Source organism: Polypterus senegalus, chromosome 11, assembly GCF_016835505.1.
Source record: "Polypterus senegalus isolate Bchr_013 chromosome 11, ASM1683550v1, whole genome shotgun sequence".
NCBI lineage: Eukaryota > Metazoa > Chordata > Cladistia > Polypteriformes > Polypteridae > Polypterus > Polypterus senegalus.
In genome coordinates, this window is record NC_053164.1 from 111,441,565 (window position 1) to 111,464,827 (window position 23,263).

The 23,263-nt window shown below is 37.5% G+C and overlaps 1 protein-coding gene across 3 annotated transcripts in view; it reads right to left on the reverse strand.

Moving 5' to 3' along the window:
* Positions 1-5,662: 5,662 nt before the first annotated feature.
* Positions 5,663-23,263, reverse strand: part of etv6 (ETS variant transcription factor 6) — a 102,433-nt gene continuing 84,832 nt past the window's right edge. For all 3 annotated transcript variants that reach the window (XM_039769480.1, XM_039769479.1, XM_039769481.1), the window contains 5 exons: positions 19,515-19,652; positions 14,126-14,674; positions 10,584-10,726; positions 8,265-8,365; positions 5,663-6,780 (listed from right to left, as the gene is read on the reverse strand). In XM_039769480.1, the coding sequence (XP_039625414.1) occupies positions 6,678-6,780; positions 8,265-8,365; positions 10,584-10,726; positions 14,126-14,674; positions 19,515-19,652 (1,034 nt within the window). In that variant the 3' untranslated portion in view covers positions 5,663-6,677. The remainder of the gene's footprint in view (positions 6,781-8,264; positions 8,366-10,583; positions 10,727-14,125; positions 14,675-19,514; positions 19,653-23,263) is intronic.

A 23,263-nucleotide genomic window follows, 5' to 3' on the forward strand; every position in this document is an offset into this window, starting at 1 on the left:
TTACAGACAATGCACTTCAAAAAAACCTTACAGGACTTTCTCTAGTGATGGTTATCTTATCTCTACATTTTATTAGTTCATAGTTCTCTTCTTTCAGCGTTAAGTCATCTAAGGTTTATTAATTTTGCCAACTTTTGAACAAAAAGGTTGTGAAGATGAAAGAAAAAATCACTTTGCTGTCCCAATATAAGCCAGAGTATTTTTCAGTTTCTTTGTTACACCTTGCCTGATGAAGGGGCCTTAGCTGCCTCGAAAACTTTTTGTAATCAAATCTGCATTTGTAATCAATTTAGTAAGCCAATAAAAGGTATCATTTCACCCTACTTTCTCCTGTATCACTTCTTACCTGACATACTGCCCCCTAGGATTAGAGGCATGACAAAAATGTTATTCTTGCAACAACAAAGAAAAGTTCAAGCCCTCCTTCTCTTGATAATCATGAAGGGGTAATCTGCTACTGACGTTACTGCTGAGGGTGACTTGCCAAAAGGTTCATACGTTTTTTTTCACCTCTCCAGAATCCAAGAGGGACCAAACTCTGCCTGATCGTGTGGTATGTGCTCACTGCTTCCTTTTGCTTTTATCCATCATGTGCTAAAGAAAGAGGTTGCTTCCTGGTTCCCTGCCTGATTTGATGGTCATCCTTTAGGTCTCCTCTATTCAAATTAGCGGACTCAGGGGGTTTAAAGGGCCCACCAAAACAGGTCTGCTTATGGGTATCTGACCATTTAAACAGAGTACAGTGCATCGCGATCTGCTGTGGAATTTAAGATACACATTCTTACCCTGGAAGTAAACCCTTCAGAGGTTTAAAAGGCCCCTCCGTAACAAATAAAACACAATGAAGCCAGAAGAGATAAAATAGGTAAATATTGATGGGTTGGCCAACTATTTCCTACCACATTAACATAACAGCAGACTTTAAATTGGCCTGGTATGAGTGAATTTGGCCGGTGATGGCACACAGAATCCAACAGCCACAAACTTCTATTGGGTTAACAGGCAACTTATATGGTGGAGTATGTCTTGTTCCAATCAGCACATTTTCATCTTGATTTATTACATTTTCCATTTCAGGTTTAGGGGAAGCCAGATGTCTATTCCATTCACAGGTCACACTCTGTATCAAATTTGAACCATCAACCTAAAACACAACAGCCTTTAAAATACAAGTGAAAATCCAGAGTAACCAGGATGCAGACGGTCAATAACTAAACAATGAACCTAGAACTTTAGAGGTATGAGGCAGCAGCTAGAAGAAGTAGTTTAAAATGACAATAAAGACATAACTTTTCTAAAAAGTCATTAATTAGCTGAATATTAGCAAAATATTGGGCAACATTTCCATTGTCAGTAAACATGAAACATAATACAGAATCTCCAAACTGTATTCATGGCAAAACTGCTGTAAAGCTGGACTTGACACTCACTCAAGACTTCCCTCTCATTTCAGCAGCTTTTAAAGTAATGGAACTTTGAGAAGATTACAAGAAAACACTTACTCCTACAATATGTACTCAGAAATACCCTACATCAGGAGGTCTCAAACTCGGCCCTGGGGGCCCACTGTGGCTTCAGATCTTTGTTCCAGGCAGATTCATAATCAGTGACAACAACTGATAACACTGAACTCATTTCTTTAGCTGGTATTTTTTTTTCTGTTTGCATATTCTACATACAGAAAAGAACAGCAGTGTGATTTTTACATTTATAAGACATTTAGAAATGCTCTGTTTGCAACTGATTTAAATGAGCAACTCTCTTTTGTTGATGTTATTATACTTTGCCCTTTCTCTGTGCTTATTAATGACAATTAAAAACAAGCAGAACACACACCCAGGCAAACAACACTGAATAATCAAAGGCTGAAACTACTTTAGCGTTAGACTCACTAATTAGTAAATATTGGATTCACTAAACAATTAGAACACCTGGAAAAGTAGAATTAAAATATTGTTAAAAAGAAAAAAAATACATTATTAAAATGTACTAAGCACTTTTATGGGACTATTTTTTTTTTTTAACCAAACTTAGTTTTCTAATTTCTATATTGTTCCTAAAACACAGAACTTGGGAAATAATAGTTCACTTAATTAGCCCAGGAGTCCAATTAAAAACAGAAGCTGGTTGGTACAAAAACCTGCAGCCACAGGGGTTCTCCAGGACCGGGTTTGAGAACTGCCCTACACTGTAGTATCCCATTTTAGCTAGGTTTACACCACTACATTTTCGTTTAAAAATGCTGACATTAGTCTTTTTGCCCACACTACCTCTGCAGTTATAACTCCTGAAAATAGAGACTTTTGAAATCACTCTCCAGATACATATACTTCTGAAAATGCCAACTCAGCGTTGCAGTGTAAAAATGAAGAGTTTTGAAAACGCAGACTCTAATGATTCTCTAATTGGATCCTGTTCATTAGAATGTCTCACTTCCTGACTCGCCACCCCTTTACAGAAGAAAGTCATTCCAAGACAAACAAAAGTTGCTTTCCATGGTGATTGTTGCGTTAAACAAATTTTATGCATCTAAACATTTTGTTTTTTTGTATTCCCCCTGGCTGTCCTCCATGTGTAAATGCAAGCTGAAAATGAATGTCTAGCATGGAGGAGACTTCCTCTCACTGTTTCCACCAATGCGTGCCCAGTCAGACAAAAGGCTATGTCATATGCAATTTTGGTCATTTTATTGTGGGCAGAGATGTGAAAACACTAGAGTGGAGGGAGATAATTTTCATTTAAAAATGCTGGTTTTTAATGAAAAACATAGTAGTGTGGATGTAGCCTATGGTTCTTCGTAAAATAATGGCACGTTTGCATTAGGCACAAGCATTAAGAAGATGACAAACAGCTAGGGGGCATAAATGGTAAAATGAAAAGATGGTTTGGATAAGGTTTGCAGCAAAATTAACCTAACTCTGGACCAACTTCTACCAGCTCTCTTAATTAGATGAGATGTTTAAACATTCAGTGATAAAGAAGTGCACAGAATGAACTTATCAATTGTTAACTCCAAAATGCACAAAGAAGAAGTCAGATGACAGTTGAGGCAGAGGAGAAACTACAGACGGCAACACCTTGTGTGTTTGAATGGGTCCGGCGTTTCTAAGAATTTAAACTATGAGTGCTTGACAGAAGCATCAGTCTCTGGGTGAATTAATAATTGTAGTTAATTACTATTTTAAGTAAGGCAAGCTAGTGGGGCGAAAGTTTTTCTCTAATCAAGAGCCTATTCCAACAGTGCTAGAAAAACCAATCAAAGGTTTGGGGAGGTGGTTTAACTTAATGCTTAAGGATACCAATCAGGCTTATGAACTTCAGGAGGAACTTAGTAAAGGCCTGAAGAGCATCGATGATTCAGTGCTGCCTGGTAAGCAAAAAAAATTTGGTGCCTACAGTTTGGGTTTCTACCTCACCTGCTGTGGCCATTAACCATGTCTAACATCACCCTCACAAGAGTTGAGAAGATGGAAAGGATGGTAAGCTCTTATGTGAGGAAGTGATTAGGCCTTCCTCAATGCCTGAGCAATGTAGCCCTGTATGGTTTGGGGCTACTTCAGTTGCCTCTTTCCAGCCACACTGAAGAATTTAAATGCGCTAAAGTGAGACTTGAGATGATGCTTTCAGAGTCAAATGATTAGAGCTGCCGCACCAACTCGGGAAACTGGATGGAAATGGAAAGCTGAGAATGCAGTCCAGCAGGCAAAATCTGCACTCTACCACAGAGACATTGTTGGCCAAGTCCAACATAGAAGTGGGTTGGGGTTTGGCAAAGGGCGATCCTACTGGAGTAAGGCAACCCCAGCAGACCGGAGGAAAATGGTCGTGGCTGAAGTCTGCTGGCATGAAAAGGAGAGAAGGTGGGCCAAGGCTGTGGTGCAGGGCTAAACAGGATGAGGTGGGAGAATTTGGAAAAGTGAAAGATCAGCTGGAAGGACATGTGGATGATGGAAGCGGGTAAGATAAGTTTCCTCATTCGATCTACCTATGATGTCCTCCCTACTCTTCAAAACCTCAACCAATGGCTAGGCGAAGATCCATCATGCCCCCTCTGTTCAACACCAGGTACACTGTGGCACATCCTCACAGGATGCAAAGTAAGCCTCTCTCAAGGATGATATACCTGGAGACACGACCAAGTGCTTAAATGTCTTGCAGCTGCTCTGGAAAGCAAGAGAACTGCCATCAATGGCCTGCCATCCAGAGAGACCAACTTAAATGTACCTTTGTTATTTGTTTGGGAAGGGGACCAAAGGCAACACAAGTTTTCCCTGAAGACCAGATTGGGTGAGATGGCGACAGCGCAGGACTGGTAAATGCTGGTGGACGTGGGCCAATGACTCACAGTCCCACCAGAAATAGCAGTCACCAACCTGAGGCACTGACCTGGTCTTGTGGTCAGGCACACAGTGCAAGCTCACAGTTCCCTGGGAAGATGCAGTGCAGGAAGCTTTTGAAAAGAAAAAACGAAGATATTCCAAGCTTGCAGCGGAGGCAGGACAGCAAGGATGGAATGTAAAAATCTACCCAGTGGAGGTTGGATGCAGGGGCTTTATTGCAACATCCACTGTAAGGCTGATGAGGTACATTGGCATTAGTGGGCACGCCCTACGCTATGCCATTAAGGAAATATCTAGGGTAGCAGAATGGAGCAGCCAGTGGCTATAGAGTAAAAGAAAAGACCCTGTCTGGTCTCCCAAAATAAGGCTGGACAAATGCAGAGGGGGGTGGTCCTGGGATGCCAGATACCACTGCTGAGGCTACTGGAGACATTGTGGGCCTAGTCAGCAAAAATGTTGATGAAAGTAGGAGTGCACTTGACAACCCCAGTGATGTGGCTGTCCAGCCTCCTCAAAACATCAGAAATACAGTGTGGTTCCTTCTTTTAGGTATGCTGTCAGGTGTCAGCTGAACGCCCCTGCCTTGCATAGTTCCCAGGCACTATGGATGTTAAACATCTCATCCTGTGTATTTGAATTCTTAAACATGATATGGTCTCGTAGAAAGAGAAATTGCTTTACAAATACAAAAATAAGGCTTTAAAGCTCTTTAGGTTCATTATGATTAATGGCGATTTCTAAGAAATTGTGAAAAACAAATGAGACTGTTAGAAAGGGCACTAAAACATACATTTTTGCTTTTCATATTTTAATAACATTAATAAAAATAGACTTGCTTTCCCAAAATCAAACCTTTCCATGTAGATCCACCTATATTTTCTGGGCATGGCCTACTAAGCGTATGTACTTATATTGCTTTTAACAGAGATGTGTAACCCACTCTTTGTCTTATTTTGCTGCTGACAATTTTCAGTTCCACTCATCCACTTTCTAAACCTGCTTTACCCTGAGTAGGGTGGTGGGGAAGCTGGAGCCTAAAGTTCTAGTCAGGTAGCTTCATATCTACAATTTCTAGGAGAACTAAAATATCTTAGCCTTTTTTACACATCTGATTAAACAACATATGAATCATTTTCAAAGCCTGTTCATGAAGTAAGCAGGCAGTGTCCCTACCGGGGGGAGCTGAAAAGAATTCAAACCTCACCCATGTTATTTTGCGACCTATATCTAACTGTGACACAATGCATTTAAAACCTAAAAAACAGACTTTATAAATCTCATATTAATAATAAAAGGCTTCTCTTGGAACTCTTCTTAACAGATATTGAGCTCAGATTTGTTTTATTAAAAAAATTTAAAAAAAAAAAAAAGTTGACAAAAAACGAATAACTTTACAGACAAATCAAGGCACAAGTTGGTCAAAACATTTCATGGTCACGTGGCCAAGAGAGAGAACTGGAGCCTCTGCTGTTCAGGTCAACCGACTGGTTACAAGTGCCACACCGCTGGGATTTGGTTGGCAGTTCAGCTTAAATGGCCTACAGCTTTAGAAAGGCATAATCAAGCCTGGGCCATTTTTAAAGCTACACGTTCTCAAAACCTGCAATGCTTTTTTAAATGCATTTGCTCTCTTCTTACCACTTCATTTCATTCATTACACCATATTTGCTTTAAATCAGTCATGCAGATTTGGAACAAAACACAAATGCTATTTATGAATGAGCATTCGCAATTCATCACTTTTCTTAAACCAAAAATTATTAGATAGAAGATTTGAAAACTGTCAGGTTACCATTAATTGTAAAAAGCTGTGCATGTAAAAAAATTTCTGAAAAACACTGCAGGTTGACAACAGACAGTGTCACCTAAACCTCTTAAAATCTTGTTTTCAAATATTGGAGTATGCCACTTGGCAGGAGAAAACATTCCTGCCTGTCCCAACTCTACATTAAGAAAGATGCACCTGAAACTTGGTACTGCATGACACAGAAGTGCAGGGAGGATGGAAAGGTGTTCTCCATGTGACCTTCATCAGTAGCATGCCAGAGACAACTTGACAACTGCATCCCCTTCTAAACAATCAGATATTTGAATCATTGTAAATGTCCCCCAACTGCTCCTATTAATTTATGACTTTAAGAACCCTCTTCAGATGCATTGTTTGACAAAAAACAATCAGTAGATTTACGTCTTAATTCTCAATTTGAAGCTCACATATAAGGTGCTATAAAGTTTTGCATCAAGTGTAAAGTGAAGCACCAATTTGTGCTTTTACAAAAATATCAAGCTCCCCATACATTAAATTATTTCCACGGTTCACTTCAGACGTCACAAACATCAACACTCTTCTTCCACATACATCTGGTCGTCCAGGTCAGACTCCAGGTGTTCAAGGCGGTCAGTCCTGCCACTCATAATTTCATCTGGGGTTTTCATAAATCTGTGGAGCAAGTGTGAGAGCATAATAATGAAATTCATGAGAAATATCCAGGAAAAAAAAAACTATTCTCCAATAACACTGCAAATTATTTTGTTAGGTAAAACATTCACTTACCAACTTTGAAATGGAAACAGTTAAATTCAACTGTTTCAACAATTGTTTTTGAAAAAATGAGTACACGATGAGAGCAATGCCAGTCTATTGCTGGTCTAATATGCACGGGGGCCATAAAAGTTAGGATCTTCAATTTAACCCAACAAATTGGTTGTTGTTGATGAGAAGAAATCAGATCACAAAGTAAAAAACAAGGATGATAAATGCACACAGAAAACAAGGAATTAAGTCTAGGAAATCCATACCTCAGATAATCTGGGCTTCTATGTTCTTTGTTTTACTGTTTGGTTCAGCTTTTAGGGGATGTACGTTCTAAGGTTGACATGGAATAGGAAGAAGTTGGAGTTCTTGATGCTACAGAGCATCTGAGAAAGTTGTTCATGTTCATTAGCTTTCTTAACTGGAGCTTGTGGTGTATTGATTTTCTCACATTTACTTTGGTTATTAACCGTTACTTGAACTAAGCTTCTCACGTGGCTTTTCCAAAATCATCTCTTTTTGCTCCCTGACTGTTATTCTCCTTTTATGTTAAGTCTTTTGATTGGTCATTTTTCCATCCTGGCCTTACTACTATGAACACTAGGAAAACTGCTCTTTACAAGTGTGAGTAGTGACTCTCCCACAGGAAACTTCAAGGCAGACATATCACTATGACTGGCAGGGCTGGTAACAAAATATCAGGAGCTACGAATTGTGACATACTGTATATAGATGAACTGTTGCATGTTGATAAGCACACTCGAGTAAGAATTTCACTGTACTCTGTACACATGACAATAATGAATCTACTAACCTATATACAGACTTATAAGAATAATATACGTTCAGGAAGCAGATCATACAAGAGGGGATGCCTTCCACACTAAAAGAAGAGAAGTGGCTTTGAAAATTTACCTAAATCAGTAAGAAGCAGTTTGTCAAACTCAGTGGAGTATTTTAGTCACTTGAAATTTTCATCAGTAAATACTACCTATGTACACAGATAGTAATTAATTTGTCCAAAGGAGATAATGAAGCAAATTTAGGCTATGTGACTTGAACAGGGAATTCAAATCTGTCAATAAAGGTATTCAGGCACAGCTCTTAGTGAGTAATTACTGATGACAAAGTAGCATCCACCTTTGATCTCTTCCTTACAGTGTTTTTTGAGGGTGACAAATTAAAACCATTGAAACATGTGGTGTCACGCCTAATGCACTAAACACTGACCTGACCTAACTTTGCCTTACAATAAGATTCAAGACAACATAAAACAGATTCTGCTTTGAAAGTTCTAAAAACAAATTGCAAAAAGATTATGGTAATTTTTTAATAGATCAGCTACTTGATAATTTACAGGGAATTTAAATGTTACCTGAAGGAAATAATACCTGAATAAAAGTCTTTGTCCTGGCTCCTTGCGGATGATGTTCAACTTGTAGTAATGCCGCAATGCTCTTGACATCTTTTCATATGTCATATTTGTTCTATTCTGTAGTGAGAAAGACAGTATGTGTTATTCAAAGAGATAATATTTAGCGACAATTCATGGAAACTAAAAATATACCTAAACATATTTTTCAATCTGGAACATGGAAAGTTTAGAAAATGGGGGGAGTTAAATGATAAGTGATGTAAGCACATACTGGGATACACATCTGTCAAATGATGACAAAGCATCAGACAGACAGACAGACAGATAGATACTTTATTAATCCCCAGCAGCATACTGATAAAAACAATATTAATTAAAGAGTCAAAAAAATGCAAGGTGGAGAGTGCAAGGCAGGTATAACAGACAATAACTTTGTATAATGTTAACGTTTACCCCCTGGGTGGAACTGAAGAGTCGCATAGTGTCAGGGAGGAACGATCTCCTCAGTCTGTCAGTGGAGCAGGACAGTGACAGCAGTCTGGAGATGATCCTGTTCAGTGGATGCAGTGGATTCTCCATGATTGACAGGAACCTGCTCAGCGCCTGTCGCTCTGCCACTGATGTCAAACTGTCCAGCTCCATGCCTATAATAGAGCCTGCCTTCCTCACCAGTTTGTCCAGGTGTGAGGCATCCTTCTTCTTTATGCTGCCTCCCCAGCACACCACCACGTAGAAGAGGGCACTCATCACAAGCGTCTGATAGAACATCTGCAGCATCTTATTGCAGATGTTGAAGGACACCAGTCTTCTAAAAAAGTATAGTCGGCTCTGACCTTTCTTACACAGTGCATCAGTATTGGCAGTCCAGTCCAATTTATCATCCAGCTGCACTCCCAGGTATTTATAGGTCTGTACCCTCTGCACACAGTCACCTCTGATGATCACGGGGTCCAGGAGGGGCCTGGGCCTCCTAAAATAATCCACCTCTTTGGTTTTGCTGGTGTTCAGGTGTCAGTGGTTTGAGTCGCACCATTTAACAAAGTCCTTGATTAGGTTCCTATACTCCTCCTCCTGCCCACTCCTGATGCAGCCCACGACAGCAGTGCCGTCAGCGAACTTTTGCACATGGCAGGACTCAGAGTTGTATTGGAAGTCCAATGTATATATGCTGAAAAACACCGGAGAAGGTACAGTCCCCTGTGGCGCTCCTGAGCTGCTGACCACAATGTCAGACCTGCAGTTCCCGAGACGCACATACTGAGGTCTGTCTGTAAGATAATTCACAATCCATGCCACCAGGTATAAATCAGCCTTAAATTAATACTCCACCCAAAAATGACAATATTTTATCTATTACTTACCCTTTGCTATGTATAAAGATGGCCAAGAAAAAAAATGTATGTCATATTTTAGTGAAGAATGGTGATCACAAAATGTACATAATAGCAGGCTTCAATGAGCTGGGGTGTCAATACTGAACAACAGCAAATAATATCAGAATGGGAAAAAAATCTCAGGTCACTCGTGATCTATATGTCAGTTATCCAGCATTATGTCAACATCACAACACCCAAAATACAAGCATTTTTTTTGCTAAAACATTGTCAAATAAATTCTTCCAGAAAATCAGAGCAGTGCATGAATGTAAAGCATGTTCAAACAGGACTGAGTTTTTGAGTTGAAGACAGGACTCTGGAACAATGAATGAGGGGACAGGCAAATCTTCAATACTCAAAACGGTTGTGCAATACCATTTTTGATTTTAATTGAACCTAAGATATGGAAGAAATGTTGTTTGTTTGTTTTTTAAAAACTTTACCCTTGACATATAGCCACTTTTCTTCACAGAGCGTAATGAAAAAAAAAAGTAACTTGGAGTGTTACCTTATTTCTTATTAAAGTTATACAGCTTAGCTATAGCTTATTGGAAAGATCAAAAGTAACATCAGTACCTTTAAATGGTGTGATCAGATTTAGCTTTTACATAAGTCTGTTTCTTTTTTAAAGCTGAATTTCATAATGAAAAGTGCATTTTTTACTAGTTTTGGTTATTTAAAAAAACAATTGGAGCTTTCAGTAACAGGAACTTTTTTTTTTATACCAAAGTACATATGCACGGGTACTGCACTGCTGGAAGGGTATGACAGAAGCAGACAGTCTGACTGGAAACATGACAAAATAACAATCACTATGGATAAAATGAGCCCTTTTTAGAAAGAAAGTGAACTTGCAATGATTTCCATATAACGCAGCAAGCCTAAAAGAACATGTAAAGCAAATGATGTATTCTAAAACTAAATACAAATACAATATAAGATAAACAGGTTATGGTTACCTTGTGGTTTCCCCACAGCCGAGCAAGTCCATTCGGATCCACTATTCTGAAAACCTTGCTTTCTTTGTCTTCCCATCGGATGTAATTCTCGTACCGACTGTCAGAGAGCAGCTGGTAAACATAATCCCATAACAATCTGCAATCTGTCAAGACAAATGAAAAGTGGCTGCCTTAAAAGATTTACTAATTTGTGCTTTTATATCTTGAGGATTCTTTAGCGGTTTACTATAATGTAGTAGCAATGAACTTAAGACTCTTGTACATACACAGATTAACACATCTTTACTAGAGTGTTTCACTGATAGATTTATATATACATACTGTATATACAGTATCTGTATGTGTGTATATATGTATATACCTCAACCATAATGAAGACACAATTACTGAAGCTGATTCTAGATGGAAAATTAACACATTTAGCAAGTTGTTTGTATGTTTTTGTTGGTGAAAAGTCATACATTTCCTAAATGAAAATTTTACTTTATTGCAAAACCGAGAAAATGCAAAGCTTAAAATTGTTCTAAAATCATGTGACATAAAAGATAAACAAATGGCAGAGCTAATTAAGCAGAGTGTATAGTATTTCATTTTGCAACCAGAATTAAAACCAAGTTTCACACCTCTTTAATGCAGCTATAAGAAATCTGTTTAATAGTACGTGCTAGATACCAGGTCTTCTCTTTCTTTTCTTTGTAAGTTACTATGTTTCTTCTGTTAACCACTATGTTTAAGAATGACATTTTCTGTATTTATCCTCCATTTTTTTAGTAATAATCTTTCTGTTGTTATTTAATGGTTGTGCATTGCCTGGTTCACAGCTGTTCACTAATTTAAGAGAGAATACACTCTACCATATTTTATAGTCACAGTACATGCAGCAATGGTGTCATGTCATTTTATGGCAACAGACCTGGGAACCAAAAACAATATTGCTACAGCTATTGAAAAACATGCAAAATGGCAGTACCTGCAATAGAAAACAATAAATAAAATGGCAGCACAGTAATGTTACAAAAACCCCCCCAATCACCTGAGTCTGAACCGTCTTAGCTCTCCATTCACTGAGTTTGTCTCTTTTTCCTGTATTATTATGGTAAAAGTTTAAGTGATGTTATTTTAGTTTGCATTTGGAATTACTTTTGATTTGGGGTTTTCAAAGTTTGGAGTCATTTGGTCTTAATTGTAACTGTAACTTCTAATAAAGATTTTAGCTTTTTATTTGTCTGTTACTTTTTTAATTGTTTAGGGAATGTTCTTGATATATGAGGTTTATGTTTTCTTTTCCCTTTTGTATTATTAATTATTGATAATTTAATTCCAGACTATCCATCCATTTTCTAACCCGCTGAATCCAAACACAGTGTCACGGGGGAGCCAATCCCAGCCAACACAGGGCACAAGGCAGGAACCAATCCTGGGCAGGGTGACAACCCACCACAGGACACACACAAACACACCAAGCACACACTAGGGCCAATTAAAAATCGCCAATCCACCTAACCTGCATGTCTTTGGATTGTGGGAGGAAACCGGAGCGCCTGGAGGAAACCCACACAGACACGGGAAAACATCCAAACTCCACGCAGGGAGGACCCGGGAAGCGAACCCGGGTCTCCTAACTGCGAGGCAGCAGCGCTACCACTGCGCCGCCTAATTCCTGACTAAAATGAAGAAAATAAAACTATAAATAAATGCACGCAGTTTATTAATTCATCTTTATGTCTTTGAGACTTTTGTCCTGAAAAAATGTTGAAAAATAAATGCTCATTCTTAATACTAGAATTACCAAAGCTTACGCAACTGTGTTTGATCTTATTCAGGAAAAGATCCCAGTCTTGCCACAGGACAAAGACTTTCCGAGACTAAGGTCATAAAGCTTATGAAACCATTTTTGGACAAAGTCAGAACCATAAAGACAGTTGCATGGAGCTTCCACCTGCAGCTGAACTCACTTCAATACACATGTACTGTGTTAGCGTGCCTATGTCTATCAAACACAGGAAGCTCTGAAGTCTACTTGTGACTTTACGCTGTAGGAAGATAAGTAAATAAATCAAGATAAATAACATTCGATCTGGCCTTTATATAAGTAACATATAAATATTTCTTATGTAAAGACCATCACAAAACATAATCACAAACAGGATTTTGCACAATACGTTGGCAAGCTCTGTAAGCCATGCTGCTTCATTGAAGGACAGGTGTGGGGCAGACTAGCTGGCAGGATGATGCCCGACTTCTTGGTGCATCCAGACGGTGCCATCCTTCACCTTTACACCTGGTGCAGCTGCATTGTTCTTATATGTGAGTGGTGCTTTTGTTCTCTTTCTCCAATGTAGAACCCTCATCCTCATCCTCATCTGAGTTCACCTCTGTTATAGCACGTCTTTATTTGAAAACTAATAGTTTTAGATCGGGACGAGCGTGAATGCGACTGAGAATAAAAATGAATAAAAAAAAACCCATTAACTTTTACAAGCATCATACATTTACACCGGCTGTTACAGACTCAAATCAAATGTATGTTTTTATTGTATAATAGTAACAACAAGATCAGCTCACTACTCAAAAAGTTTATTTTGAGACAAAGGGAGGCTCGAACCGGTGACCTTTTGAATAGGAGTCAGCAGTTCTTACTGCTGTACTACCAAAGAAGTCGTTACAACAAGCCACACTAACCAGATTTCTTTTTCCTTAGTTATAATCTTGAATAAAAGCACACTTGTTCTGTTATATTTATACCTTTTGTGAATGTGCTTATTTGATATTTGGACTTCACACATTATACACTTTATGCCAAAATTTTGTCGTTAGTACTAAAACATGGAAAAAGTTTGTCTTTTAGGTATGTGTTCAACATTTCTTGCATTTCTGTCATCCTACACTTACATAGATCTTTGTAGACACGGAACACACGTGAAATGCATGTGTTCCAAATAATGATATATTATTTACCCTATACAGCTCTAGAGGATTTTGCTCTTTCTGCGGTGGTGGACGGATTAGATAGTAGGCGGTATGTTGCTTGGGGTTATCGACGCATTTACAAGACAAAAGACGCTGATGGAGAGGTGTGAGTGGATTTACAAGTTTTTTTTGTAAGCTTTGGTAATCTTAGTGTTAATGAAAAAAATGAATAATGAAAAATCTACTAATAAATTAACTTTCTTCGATATCTAGATCATATTTTTATTAACTTAGGTCAAACCTAAAGTTTTTTTTAAACTTGATGGTGGTAAATGAACTCGTACATCACAGTACAACATTCCCAGAGTTTTCCATTATAAAAACTCCTAAATTCCAAATTTGGCACAATCCCCCAAACAGCCTACTTTTCACAAAACAATCTAATTACAAAATATGAAAATATCAGTATAAACAGTTATCCACTCCAGACAAAACTAAAAAGTCCACATCAGAGTTGTGGAGTTCTGTCATATAAAATGAAAAGCCAAATGATATTTTAATGATAGTGAAAAAAATCTGAATTTGTGTACATTCATTTGATATCAAATTGATTGGCTTCACATGATCTTTACCTGCAATCCTTCCAATTGGAAGACAATGCTCTTCCGGTGGAGAAACAGGCACCATTGTATGATTCATATAGAGAAGTTCTTCACGGTGAGACAGGTTCATTGGCTTGCCATCTCTCACGTGCCCATTTTCTGAAACTCTGGGCTTGAATTCTAAAGGATGTCGAGAGTTGATAATCATTGGGTGCATGATGGGACTGGGCATCAGTTGAATCACACGAGGGTTGTCTGGGTAGGGACTTCCACAGCCCTGGCCATCAGAGGGAGTACCACACTGGTTATTGTTGTTCTCCACTGGAGACACAGATAGGTGAAATAGTTCATCTGAGGTACAGTTCTGGTTATTTTCAGGATGGGGATGGCCAGGGGGTCCCACTTCTGGAGATAACCTACATGGAGCGCTTTGCACAGGGGATCTCTGTACATGATGATCTGTGTCAGGTGAAGAGGCCCGATTGTTAACTGTAGGTGTTCGGGGCCGGTGTCGAAGCTCAATAGTGGGTGGGGTATGGTGGATATTTTCTGAAACCCTGGAACTGAGCCTTATGGTATCTGCAGAAAATAAAAAAGGTAAATAGAATGGATCAGTCTAACATAAAACATAAATGCTTCAGAAGAAAAAAAAAAAAAGGGAGTACATTTTTCATACAAAAGATAAGAAAATAATTAGGCCCTGCAGACAGTGCAACTCATTTGGCAGAGAAAGGGAATTCTATTTGTGAAACTGATAAGAAATGATGTATTTGCCTTTGTGCTCTTTATCTGAATTTCAGCTTATAGAATACTGCAAGATGTTATCACATCATCAACCAAAACACAATAATAGATAAAGGGGACCCTGAGTAAGCACACAAATAAATATCACAAAATGTGTGCTATTAAGGAAATCTATGCAGTACCCAGTATCCCCTGTGAAAGAAAATAATTACCCAAATAGACATATTCACTGAAGCAAGACATTTCCTGTAGTTATTGATTAGTGTCACATGATGCTGTCGAGGAATTTTGACCTTCTTCTCCTTGTAGAACTGCTTCAATCCAGTGATGTTTGTTATTTTTTGACCATGTCTGCTATAACCTCTCAAAGGGGCTAAAGTCAGAACTTTGATTAGGCCATTTCAACTCTATTTAACCATACTGTAGAATACTATTTAATATACTGTATCACATTGTGTTCACATTGTGCAGAAAGTTCTATTTTGACTTATCAATCCATACAATAATGTTCCAGGAAGCATCCCTGTTAGTGAACTGTAGTCTTCATATTGTTATTCCACTATGGATTCATTTTGTCAATTTTTGCTGATGGAAGAGTCACAGAGCCATAAACAGTGACTTTAGTTAAAATGAGACAAACCGCTAAATCACTCATTGTTGTTAGAAAGTTCTTTGTAATTTTATGCCTTGCTCTTAGAATATGCACTCCAGAAAGTATTAATTATTGAGCAAGACTTTTTTTCTTTAATTTCAAAACAAAACTCAATTAAAACAGCAAATAAAACAGTATGTTTCAAAACTAATCCAAAGAAAAGAACAGATCATTCAGCTCCCACCCAAAAAAAGATGAGTGCAATATGAATAAATTGCTCATTTAAAACAGTTCTTTGTCTTGTTGTCACACACGTGTGCATGGGAGGCAGCTAGAGGGCTTAATTAATAGTAACACCATGCCAGACCAGGGAGTGGCGAGCTGTACTAACTTTCTCTCTCTGTCCTCTGCAAAAACTATCCTCGGTAAATCCCCCTAGGTGCCGGCGCCATTGATGAAGTCACTTCTGGCTCCAAAAACGTCACTTCCAGTTCTGGTGCTTGGGATGACGTCACTTCCGCTTCCAGTCCAGATGACCTTTTTCCTGTCATGACCTTTAAAAACGCTATTTTACTCAACCTAAGTCAGTTCCGTTTTGGACATTGTACCATGCATAACTCATGGAAAAAATACCCATTTTGCAACCAGGGATATTATATGGGTGGCTGCCACAAACCTTTGATGTTTCCTGTGTCTTATTGTGACAATGTATATGGTTAAACAGCAAGTTAAACACTGGTCACGTGTGCTTATTTTAAAAATATATATAATTCTTGCCAAGCTTTGAAAACATTTTTAAGAAAACCCTCTTGAACAGAATTGGATTTTTACCAATTTGAGATAATACAGTACATCACTATCCCACTTAGCTATAGATGGTGGATTGGGACTCTTGTACTAGTGTGGTATCAGATATTACACCTGGCTTCTCATAACACGCTTTTAAGCCTATCTAATAGTAGTCCAAATACCACCATTAATGAATAAGGCGTGATTTAAAATTAAAGGCTATCTGTGAGATATGCAAAAACATTTTGTTATAATTATTTAAATGTAGGACATTCCCAAAATATATGGTCTGGGTACAGGTACCTGATGACAAAACTCACAAGTTGGATCTTGTCCTGCATTTTAGACAATTTTAAACAAGAATTCTATGATCTGACCAAGACTTTTTATAACTAGACATTATGGCTATGAACGTGGTTTGGCAATGCCACAGAACCCAAAAAATGGCTTTGCAAGTCATTCCACATTTTTATATATTCCAGGAGCTTTCAGGAATTTCTTTCAAAAGCAAAAAAATGGGTCAATAGAAGCTGTGTAATCACAATTTGACAGGAAAATATTTTTCAGATTTGTATTGTGCAGTGCTGGCCTATAAAGGCCTGATTGCTTAACAATTTATTGACCCTAATTATCTCTTCCGTTGGAGCTCACAGTGGGACAATGACTTTGCCAGCTCTGTTTCTTTTCAGGACCACACGTCTATTCATGGGCAGGAGCTGTTACCACTAGAGACCTACTGGACGTTCCCATGCACCTTATTTTTATAACATTGAATGTAATTTTAGCTTTGCACGTGGCAGAATGCAGTCAAGGAATAAGATTATTCAAGTCTTTAAATAAGATTTGCAGCTTGGTCAATTGCTGTACAAACCTGAAACATTGTTTATAAGCTTCACCCCGCTGTATTAAGTTTTATATGACAAAGCCAAGGCAACAGAGGATGTAGATAGTGGTCTAGATTCATATTTAATGGGATACTACATACTGTAAAGACTACTGTGAACTTGCTGCTGGTGTAGGACTCTGAAAACGTGCATTGCTCACCTGTTAAAGACTTTAGAAATTGTAAATTCATATCAATTAAATTAATAAAAGGTATCAGTTATACAGTATGTCAGTTATTTTGTAAACTTGATGATATTGACGTAAACTAGCTGTTGTTTGCTTTCTGCAGTATATGTTAAAAAGTTTTACTGTGTAAAAGTCCTAAGCCAGGAACCTCAAGTGTGAGTTGATACTAATCCCGCACTGTTGTCAAAAAATGAAACTGATCATCGCAGAAAACACCAAGGTGACAAGTGACTTAAAAAGACCTGACAAAGGCTTTACTGAATTTACATCTGAAGTTGGTTTTGTATTTAAGCAGATATGAGCATGATGAAAAAATAGAATGCCAAGAGAAGAGGTATTAAAACTAAAAAAAGATCATTTCTGTGTAACGATCCATCTGCCAGATCAGACACTGAGTTTAAGAGTAGAGTCCCTTAAGGATCAATTCCAAGGCCAAAGAAAATTTCCAATCCATATAACTGATTAAGATAAAAAATATTAAAATGTATGACTTATATTTGCAGACAATGTGCGATTAGGTAGAGTAAAGAAAGTCCCTTTAGAAGTAATGCAGTCTTAGACAGATGTGTGACATACTAATTATAAAATGGGAGATTTTGACGTTTAAGTTACAAATCAAGACAGTATATGCATAAGCAACTTGTATAAAATGTACGAGCCCTTAATAGCCAGAGTGTTTTGACATGCTCCATCTAAACCACATTCATCAGAAAAAAATACAGCCGTATAGCTTGCTATGACAATTTTCTTCACTAGTAATTAAAGTAATTAAGTTTTAATACTGCAGATTGAAATATACAATTTGGGTATTTTGATATAGGTAGGAAATCAGTGGCCAATTTTAAATAAATAATCATGCCCAGAGTAGGTACAGGATCCAAATGGGTGTGAGTGTGTATTTCACTCTGTAGTTAAGTGGGGAGCTGGCTGACCACGTCGCATACATGTGCGTAGGTGGGTGGATTGGTCAAGCACATCAATGAGGCCGCAGATGGTGTGCCACCTCGCACCCGTACCTAATTGGGGAACAGAGGATAAAGTAGCCTACACAGGACAGAAGGGGAAGAATGGAAGAGCAAAAAACTGAAAGAAAATGAAAAGAGAATAGAGCCATGAGAACAGCATCGGGAAGAGAGGCAGGATGAGTCAGCCAGTGTGTAAGAAGCAGCATGGTCGTAGGCCCTGCGACAGAGAGAAGGATCGGCACTCTAGGCTGGATCATTTCCACTTGTGGTATGGAGGAGGGGGTGCAATTGAGGCTGAGTCCGCTATAGGGATCTGATGTACACCTGGGGAGCGAGAAGTATGAACATCCGACTCCAAGCGGTCTGGTTAATGCTGCTCATGGCAGCCAAAATTTGGGGGGGTGATGTTTGAAGAGATTTAGTGAGGAATAAAGGTATAATCTCTCCACTGAAGGAGCAAGTAATGGGGGAGCTGGAGAGACATTGAGAAAGATACGCTGGGCTCATCCAAAAGCGAAAGAAACATTGCCCTGATGACTGTGCTGGTGGTTTTTATTCTTATTTTAAATCTTGATTTTTAACTCATGGACATTCACCGTTTTAAAGGATTAGTTACTGAAGAGTTTTGAGCTCTGCACTTTGTTTTTGAACACTATTTGTTTCTATTGGCTTTAATAAAAGCACTGATGCACTTATGCAACTACCCCTTACTTTGCATGTGTGTCCTCGTTTGCTGGGCTCATCCCTTGGTTACAATACAGATGGTGGAGCGTTCAAGAGGCTCCCAGCATGCAACTGGAAGCATGGAGCTAAACCACACTGTCAGAGGTATACAAATGCATGAGGACTGATAAGAAAGGATAATGTATCTCATTAGAAGTACTCTACCCTTAAATTATTAATATAAATAAGGAAAGGGTAACAAATAGCAAAAGTAAAAAGATAGCAGTAGATGGAAAGTGCTGAGCCATTCAAGGCTTTTTCAATCAGAAAGATATTTCAGATGGTATCAGTAGCCTGTTTTATTTCTAGTAGGTTTAAAAAAAAATGAAATCTGGAAAAAAAAAATCAAATTGGCTCCAAAAATTACAAGATAGGAGTCATCACATATTTTGCCACTGTTAACTACAATATAACAAATCTGTGTTTTTGTTAAAATATGACACAAGCTTAGCATGTTTACTAGAAAAACATATACATACGTAACAAAGTATACCAATCCTTTTTTGTAGTATTTGATAAAGCAGACAGGTCTTACCGCCATATTTTTGCTGGTGAAGCCTGGATTCTGTCTGTGCTGACAAGGAGTTTCCGGGGAAAAAATAGGATGGTGGACGCATTGAGTGGGCTTTTCTTTGCTTCAGGATGTGCTGAAGAAGTTCATACAAAACATCTCCTGTGAGACAGGTTTTTAAACATATGTCAGCCACATGAAGAAAGCAGTATTTGCCAAAATAAAAGATGAAATCCAGGCAAAATAAAACTTAAGCTTAAAAGGAAAAGTAAAAAATGAATGTGTAAAAAGGATGTTCTTAAAGTCTTTAATAAAAGCAAATACAAACAATGCTGATCCTCTTTACATTTTGCACGTTAATTTTGAGGCAGACATGATTACAGTGGTTAGTAAAAACTGTCTTGAAATGAAAAAAATGTATTAGTACCCTTTAAAATACAGAATGTTTAATAACTTCAGGAGATCTTCTTGCTTTGGTAATTTCTCATAAATTACGAAAACCACAGAACATGTTCATATTTCAAAAATAGATTATAAATGCTGATTATCTTTTTACTTTTTGCAAATGACTTGGAGGCATTCTGTTGCAGTATAAACCAAAACCCCAGGTATGCAAGGAGTACAAGTATTTTTCTTTTCTTTTCTTTGTGTAATGTTGTAATGATTTTGTAATTTCTGTTAATACACAAGTCATGAACTTTGACAGTCCAATATGTCATTCATTATGGTGTACAAAATCTTGATATTCGTCTATTATTTTAACTTGCTTTCCAAAAGTTCAAGTATGTGCAAAGCAAACCAAAGGACAGTAAAACAATAACATTATTATTCACTGTCATGCAAGTACAGTGTTTGCCCATTTTTCTTGGAAAAGAAAAAAAAACCAAAACAATATCTTGCTCCATTCTGGGTCTAAATTTATTTTAAGACGCTTTAACTGCTTTATTGCAGGCCCTTCCATAGCAAGAGATTAGTGGCATTTAACTGCCTGTTGATACAGAGTAAGGCTGGCTGCTTTGACTTTGTCAGGATGTTTGGTGCATGCAGATATTTCCATAGATTAGATTAAACTGTAAAGGACTGGTACAATGAACAATGAAATTTTAAAAGCAGGAAGGAATAATGCTTTGATCAGCTACAGGGGATTTTTCAGAACAGGCTACAAAAAATAAGGGAATCAAATGCTGATGGAATTACATCAAGATGGTAAGAAAAGACACTCTTCTTTAAGAAGGTAATGCTAGAATGCATCAGTTATGTTAACACTATCAGACATTATGTTTTAGAGAAGAAAGTAACTTTCTATGCACTAATTGACTAGTTACCTGAACATGTGTGAATTTCATACATTTACTAACAATTTTTAAACTATCCTAAATGCAGCCATTCGTTCATTCATAATCTTATATCATGGCCATGAGTTACAACCTTCATCATCTCCCAGCAATGGTGGTCAGCTGCAGCAAGTGTTGCATTTAAAACTCTGATGCTTGATTCACAATCGTAAAAAGATGTGTGGCAGAAGGCCTGTACTGGTAGATGCTGCAGTGACATGTGCAAAATCGGAATTACAGTTTTGTTTTGGCAAAAACAGAATAATGAATCAGAGCACATCACACTAAATAAACTGTAATCATTCAGTACCTATTAAAATGTTAACTTAAAAAATGAACATGGGTATTAAGAATAAACATGTAATGAACACTAAAACACTAAACAATCCATAACCACCATAACCAATGCTACCTGAATAAACCCATGTGCCCCATGATCTGTAAGCATTGAATAATGAATGTTCTTACAAGCAATGATTTTACATTTTCTGCTTCTTAGTTACAGTACTATTGGTAAAACTGCACTGGAAAAACGGTAGGAATAATGAAAAGGAGTGACACTGAAGATGGATTTTACTTTGCGCCAAAAGTAACTTCTGCAGTTTGGACTCACTTCTATTTAAGATTAAACAAAAAAAAAAGTCAGAAATCCTTAAAGTGGGTTTTTGACAGGATTGTTAAAAAATGAGGTCACTATACTATAAAAATTTGAGGAGTTTATGGAACGCCTAAAACCAGTCACCCCATTGCTTTTTTCACCCTCATCTTCTTCATCCACATGTGTATATGTGTAATGATTCATTTTTATAAGTATGAACAGCTTATAATCTTTTCATTATTATGTTACAGTTTGCAGTGAAGTGTTTAAATACAAATTTGCACCGTTAAAATAAAAAACGCACCATTTGTTGAAGTTAAAAAGGTATATATGTCTGCATATTCCATATATTGTTGGAAGTGATTTGCACCATTTAAATAAAAATTGACACTTAAAAAAAAATTAATAACCTTTTAGATTAAAAAGCATTTAACCAGTTTGTTCAGAATCAACAGTTCCTTACACACAGCCCCACACAATGGTGGTATAACCGCCGACAAACAGAATTTTTTTTTGGTTAGTGACTCAAATAAGGCAAACAGCTTACTGGCACAGCTCTATGCAGTATCTCGTCTCTAGATATTATCTATAATTCCCCATAATATAGAGATCAAAAATAAATCTAGCATTTCAGGCTTAGAATCGCATGTGTAAAAAAATAAAATCGCATGTGCAGTACTCTGCACAGCTGACAATACGTCTATTATGATACTAATGACACTAAAATTAAAGAAACATTTACTGTGAAAATGATGAAATATTCTGGAAATTGTCTTCTGTGAGCTTATGTCAGTACATCAGTGATGGATGTTTATATGTTTTAAATAACTCCTAATTTAAATCAAGTCACATTAATTTCAAGACAGACCATACCAGACCAAGTTTCTATCCTTTTTTGTTTTAATTAATTCTGAATAATAATGTGACTGTTGATAATGACAAGTCCACTGGAACACCCAAAATCTTTTTAAATCAATGCTCATAGTCCCATTACTCTAGATGGCTGATTTAGTAGAATGTTCATCTAAAATGAGAAAGATGCCTAGGAGTGTGGGCAAGAACTTGAAACACCTTTTTACAGATGGTGAGCAACACCTAGTTCCAGCATGACAGAATGTAACCTTACATGTAAAGACTGGCTGAAGTCCAGTAATCTTTCTTCTTAAATATCACTTTTAAGTGTAAGACTGCTTAAGAGGTCTAACCCTCAGGTTGTCTTGATAAGATGAGTCTAAAACCTTAGAATATCACTGTCGATTCCAGAAGGAATTCTGGGCTTGACTGTAAAAGACCCTGGGAAAAGTTTTAAAGCTGACTCATGACTGACAGTCCTATGAGCATACGGTCGTGTTAGAATGTCAGTTGGGACAAAGGCTAACACCACCAGGAGCATGGCATTTAATCCTGTTGACGCTGGCCAAGAGAGAGACTGAACAGCTTGTTGTTCTCATTTATTTTTGTCCTTTGTTGTTCTTCCAGATTTACAGTATTTAATAAATGTATCCTTTTGATATATTTTGGCATTTTTTAGGGTTGGAGATGCTAGCTACAAGTATTGCCCCTGCTGTTACATTTTGAATAATTCTTTTAAATTATTTTAAGTATTTTTTGTTCTTAATACACTTTAACCTCATTTACTGTTCTCATATTGCTAAACCTGCTGAAAAATAGTTAAAATTATTGTTTGCTTTTTTATAAAGATTCTCTTCTAACTGCATTCTGGCATTTACTTTTTACATTTTGCTCTCAAGTGATCATAAGCAATGTTACTTGTATACATAATACCTGATCATAGCTTTTGGAAGCTCTGTAGAGATAAAGAGCTTAGGCCAGGGCTTTTC